Source organism: Ranitomeya variabilis, chromosome 4 (assembly GCF_051348905.1).
Source record: "Ranitomeya variabilis isolate aRanVar5 chromosome 4, aRanVar5.hap1, whole genome shotgun sequence".
NCBI lineage: Eukaryota > Metazoa > Chordata > Amphibia > Anura > Dendrobatidae > Ranitomeya > Ranitomeya variabilis.
Genome location: NC_135235.1, coordinates 140,583,436 through 140,589,977, shown reverse-complemented (window position 1 = coordinate 140,589,977; position 6,542 = coordinate 140,583,436). Strand labels below are relative to the sequence as shown.

General features: G+C 40.6%; 1 protein-coding gene across 1 annotated transcript in view; it reads right to left on the bottom strand.

Annotated features, from left to right (window-relative positions):
- Positions 1 to 3,480: 3,480 nt before the first annotated feature.
- The window catches only part of LOC143770063 (steroidogenic acute regulatory protein, mitochondrial-like), a 34,669-nt gene continuing 31,607 nt past the window's right edge, over positions 3,481 to 6,542 (bottom strand). The window contains exon 7 of the mRNA XM_077259305.1: positions 3,481 to 6,355. Coding sequence (XP_077115420.1) covers positions 6,257 to 6,355 — 99 coding nt within the window. The 3' untranslated portion in view covers positions 3,481 to 6,256. The remainder of the gene's footprint in view (positions 6,356 to 6,542) is intronic.

Here is a 6,542-nt window from a genome sequence, read left to right as displayed (position 1 = left end):
AAGGCAAGGATCACCATTGAATATACAAGATTTAACAAAATTATCTTTATTCAAAATTAGACAAACAAAACAAGACGTGATTTAAAAACAATTAAAAAACCCAAAGGTTTATAGATGAACAACAACATGGAAGGTCATATAAGTACCCTCCAGACTCCTCCACTATGTGCACCGGAAGTGTGCTGAGGACAGGCACACTGTACAGAAAAAAAAACATATAAACAGTACAAAATATGCAAAGCTCAAAAAAGCTCAAAAATTACAAAATATGAAAATACATCCTTTGACTGTAAATAATTGAACCCCTTTAAAGGAAATATAATAGTTCCTGAGAATGGAAAGAGGAAGGAACTATCCCTATAAAAGGGAAATAATAAACCCAAGTCAAAGGGAAAGAAGAAGAAGAAAGAACAAATAAATAAGGCTGTATAAGACCTGTTGGAATCTAAGAAGAAGGGTCACCCGGTCACATTGTAGAGGAGGGGGAAGATCCCCACGCGTATCGCCACACAGCGTGGCTTCCTCAGAGGAAAGTCACTTTCAATTCTCAGGAATTATTATATTCCCTTTAAAGGGGTTCAATAGTTTTGGAAGATTATGAAGGAGTACCTTGCCGACAATACCAACATCCTCCGTAATTCCTCTGTGCCATACAACTTTTGGTTATATAAGCAGGATACATGGCATGAACTGTCCCTCTTTTTCTTGGAGGTGCTGGCCTGCCCTTGCCGCTAGTATTTTGTTACAGTGGGTTTCCAAATTGTGGCCCCATAAGTAAATAGTGTATGAGCCCACTAAGGGGGTTTTGTTACCGTATGAAGTGGGTTTCTAAATTGTGGCCCCATAAGTAAATAGCGTATGAGCCCACTAAGGGGGTTTTGTTACCGTATGAAGCCACAATGGGGGCATTATTAATGACGTCCAATGTGACCCCATAAAGTAATATTTGATAGCTATTGTGGCACATTGAGCCAGTGATTTTCTGCACTGTATCCAAGGACTCACATCTATCTGAAAATAGTGCTGGCACTGGCAGTCCAAGCCTACATACCTCATAGTCAGAGTGTGGGTTTACTGTGTGAAATGAGATGTCAGGAGGGGGTGAGTATGATGTAACAGCCGCCACTCCTGCCGCTCCCCCTCCCCCACTGACCCCCTGGGACAATGACTCCAGTATAAGCTGAGAGGGGCACTTTCAGCCTAAAAAACTGGGCTGAAAATCTTGGCTTATACTCGAGCATATACGGTAGTTATAATAATTTTATATTAATGGTATCACGTAATATTGAGCAGAATAAAGCATGCTCACACCCCATATATACAATGAGTCCGCACACAGCCCCCTATATACTGTATGAACCCACATACAGCCCTTATATACTGTAAGCGCCCATACACAGCCCCCTACATACAGTATAAGCCTCCACATAGCCCCTGTATATACAGTGTGAGCCCAAACATATTCCCCTGTATATAATGTGAGCCCCCACATAGCTCATCTATATACAGTATGATCCCCCTCATAGCCCCCACATATATAGTATGAGCCCCCACATAGCCTCTCTATATAAAGTGAAGCCCCCACATAACCTCTCTATTTATAATATGATCCTTCACATAATGGCCTAAATAAAGTGTGAGCCTCCTCAAAGCTTCCTATATAGTTTGAGCCCGCACATAGTCTCTCTATTTACAGTGTCAACCCACACATTGCCTCCTACATACAGTTTGAACCCCTACATAGCCTCCTATATACAGTATGAGTAGCCTCCTATATACAATATAATTCCCCACGTAGCCTATATACAGTGCGACTCCCCACATAGCTTCTTATATACAATATGAGCCCTCACATAGCTGCCTAAATACAGTGTAAACCCCCACCTAGCCTCCCATATACAGTATGAAACCCCAAATAACCACCCATATACAGTATGAGCCCCCACATAGCCCCTATATAGTGTGAGCCCCAACATAGCCTCCCAAATAAAGTATAAGCCCTCACATAGCCCCCTAAATACAGTATGATCCCTCACATAGCCCACTATACACAGTGTGGGCCCCAAGATAGTCTCCTATATACAGTATGAGCCCCCACATAACTTCCAATATGATGTATGAGCCCTCACATAGCCTCCAATATAGAGTATGAGCCCCATATAGCTGCTTATACAGATGCAAAAATCCCATATGTTTATGTGAAAAAAGAACACATACTCACCTCGCTCCCGTTCCCCGGATGCTCTGCTCCTATCTTCGGTGCACTAACTCACCGCAACTAAGTGACATAATCGCTTCTGCTGGCGCAGTTGCACATGCTTATTGGTGGAAGAAGGAGTTACTAGCACTGTCCTCCATCAATGTATTAAGCGCTATCTACGTCTTAAGGATGCATTTAATGGTAACAGCATGTGGCGCAAGACAAAATGTGGGCGAGGGCATGGTGTAACCCACTGGCTAATGGCTGGATGTGGCCCGTGGACCACAGTTTTCCCAGTTCTAATTTAGGCATTTCCAATGCAAATGTGTGCAGACATGGGCTCCCTTCAATTGCTAAAGATACAATCATTGGGTTCTGATGGGTTACCAATGGAGTTGGGGACTTACTGAAGGCTCCATTCCTGCCATCTTAGAACACCTATGAAGTTCAGCCATAGTTTCATCCTGTCAGTAGGTTGAACATTATTGAAGATAGTTATTTAGACTATGTACTGCAATGCTAAAATATTATATTATATAGTACATTTGATCAAGCAATCACTGGTTCAAGTTCCTTGGAGGACTAAGACTAAAATAAAATGTGATTAAAACATATTTTTTCAATAAATATCATAAAGAATAATAATAATTAAAAAAAAGTTCAAATCACCCAGACTTTACCTAATTCGGAAATAAAATAATTAAACATATTAAAAAATAAACATACTTGGTTTTACCGCATCTGTAAGAGTCCAATTTTTTAATACAGTATATTAAATTAATTAACTCTTGCAAGAAAAAGTATAGAGAAAAAAATCTAAAAACAATTGCCTTTTCTCAGTCTGCCCATCTCAAAAATACAATGAAAAGTAATTAATATCCCGCAAGTGCAGCAACAAAAAAAATGGTACCAATGTAAAAAGCAGTTTGTCACGTGAAAACAAGCTCTTATGCAGCTCCATTGATGGAAAAAACGAAAAATGGCCTGGTATTGAGAGGGTTAAGTAATTCCCTAGTATTATCATAATATTATGCAAATGACTATATTAAAATGGGATCTGACAGCAAAAAGGGATGTGACAAAATTAAACCTTTTTGCTTTTTTTTTTTATCAAGAAATGTTGATATAGACTCCTATAGTGGTTGTCAATGTGTCATTGCAGCCCGTGTCAAGCTCACCTTGAAACTTTACCACTTGTGACAGATTTGTTAGGAAAAATATCAATGCATATGTCAAAACCAGCTAATAACGCATGACATTGAAAACTCCTTGGCCCATAATGTACATCAAGCATAATATTTATTCTTCCAACCTGTACAGTATTAACAATAATTCATATAAAGTGTTTATGGAATACATATATACAGTGCTTTACATATCACGCAAGTTTATGACTTGTATACAGTCCACATAGTTAAAATATATAGATACTATATACATATATACACCTTTTATTTACATGTCTCCCCGGATGTCAGAATCACCTGTGTCTTTTAATTCAAATCATTAGGAAGTTTGTTTTGATTTCTAATTAGGACTACTTTTGTAGAAAAGAAAGATTAGTCAGTAGGTGGCAGCCTTGCCAGGAATATGCCTGTGACATGCTGTATGGGTGAGAAACTCTTATTTACATGGCTTCTGCAATTTATGCTTGGTGTAAGCATTATGAAAGCTTGCACGCAGGCTCGGACTGGCCCACAGGAGAACAGGAAAATCCTCCGGTGGGCCCCTGTGCAGGAGTAAGCCTCTACCACCCAACATGAGCAGTAGTTGGCCTTCTACATTTGATTACAGACAAAATAAGCATCTCATTATTCATCCAACAAACTACCCAGTTTATTACTCTATAGAAGCAGAGCTAAATTTGAGAATGAGGATAATGTAATATTCGCACATAGCTGAACAATGGTCCCCCATAATCATGGTTACTGGTGGGCTCTTGCCACCTCAGTACCACACTGCTTTCATGTGCTGAAATTATTCATAAGTACCCACTGACCCTATGTATTCCAGAAAAGTGCACTTTTGGCATGTCAAGACTGTTGCCTTGACATGCCAAAAGTGCATACAGAGGTACACCAAGGTGTTTTCAGCCAGGCTTGAAGGCTCAGAAAAAATCTTAGTGGCTGGACAAAAAATTATTTAGAACATGCTATAAATGTGCGGATCCCTATAGTTGTAGGTATGTAATGGCAGGCAGGACCAATAAAGAGACCTTTTATGTCAAAGGGAATCTGTCACCAGTTTTTCCAGCCTAATCTGGGAGCAACATTATTTAGGGACTGAGATCCTGATTCCAGGGATATGTCACTTACAGAGCCGCTACTTTATAAGCAGGAGATTATCTCTAGAGGACTAGAAAACCTGCTGCCAGGTAGCTCTCCTTACTCATGAACTCTGTGTAACTCTGCCCCCACCATTGATTGTCAACGTTCTGCCTATGCACAGTGCACACAGAAGGCAGGCCAATCAGGGGTGTGGGCAGGGTTATACAGAGCTCAGCTAGAGAACTGCTAGATCTGCAGCAGAAAAAAAACAGAGATGTTATAAAAACTACAGCAAGCAGCCCAGTATAAGTGACACATTGCTGGAATCAGGGCCTCTGCCCATGCTATATTCTGCTCTCAGATTGGGTAGCAAAAACCTGTTGAGAGATTTGCCTTAAATAGATATTCTGTTGCTACTGCAGTGCTCTTCAGTTGTTTTGTGTTACTAAATTTCAATAAGTTAATGTCCATTGTCTCATATGTCACTATACAGATCCTCCATGAATCTGATCATAGAGGACAATGGACCTTGTGTAGATCATTGTTCCTTGTTTATTAGATTTAAGCTTTAAGAGGTTTCACAGAAAGTAAAAAAATATTTTCCAAAACATGGATATATAAGGTAAGTATAAATTTGTCATTCTTAAAAATATAGCTGGATTTCACTACTTTCTGTCCCTTATTTTAACCCCACAAGTTCTATATCTCCTTCATCTTGACATGGGAGGACACTGCTGTGTCCATACATTAGTACACCAGTAGTTTAACCCCGTCAGTAAGTTCGACCCAGTGTATTATTCTGAACACCCCTCAGCTCTTTGATCTAATACCTCTCTGGCCCTGTAGCTAGTCATCCCCAGATTATTGGGGTGCCGACCGACCCGAGAAGTGTTCTGGACACATAAAAGTGAGAGCATTTCTTTCCTCCGCAGGCAGCTCAATATGCACTTTTTTATGTCTCCCGGACACTATGATCCTATGATTATGTGATGCAGGTTGGTGGGAGATTGGTACCAGCAAACTGTGAGAGAGACTGGATTCATCACTGCTGGTGTGACAGAGAGCTTGGAGGGTACATGCAGCCGAGATATTGAAGTAACTGAACCTGCTGAGGGGATGGTTTGAAGGGGTGCAGCTTGTGAAGTGGACGGCCTCGGTCCACTAACATCTTGAAGCCAGATAATTTTCCTCCCATGTCACTAAAAAACATTGGGTGTTGAAGTAAAGGGGCAGAACATGGTCAAATCTAGCTGTATTTTTAAGGCAAATTAAGAAATGTTTGGTTTCATAAATTACTACCATTTGAAAAAACATTAAAAAAAAACCAAACTCTTTATCAAGTCTGCAGTCACTGTGACTATTCTCCGGTGGCAGCACTGGGAGTATGCGGTCATGTGACCACAAGTATGCAATTTACCTACTTCTGGTCACATTCCCACTAGACGCTTCTGGCCTCACTCAACACACTTGCATTAAGCGAGGCAGCGCACGTTAAGTCGGCATGTGCCTGCATGTATGCAAATCACATATTTGCGGTCACGTGCCTTCTGCTCCTGGCACCAGGACAGGAGAATCCTAACAGAGCACAGCACTTGCGATGTGAGGATTCACAAGACTGCAGTCACAGTTACTGTAGACTTGTACGCTAAGGCAGGACAACCCCTTTAAGACCTGCAAGCAAGTCTATAACAGTTAAGATGTGTATATTCACTAATAAATCATACTAATAGTGTCAATAAAAGCATATTTTGTACAGCTCTTAGGATGGAGCCGCTGTAACAGGCAAAAATTAGTTTTCCCTTGATGACAGATGTCTCCTCAGATGTTTAATAAAATCGGCTTGTGACTGTGACAGGGCTTGGTCAGTCACAGACTGCGGTATCCACCCCTATGGAAAGAAAGTGTAGAGAAGAAAAGTTAGAGGTTGTTTATTATCTGTTAAAGGGGTTATCTTCTACTTGGACAAACCCTTCTTTAATAAAAAAAACTCTTATACTCATTTTGCGCATTGGCACCATGCAAACAATGTCGGCTTCCGGTCTCCCAGAGCTGGCATGACATGGTTATGCTACATG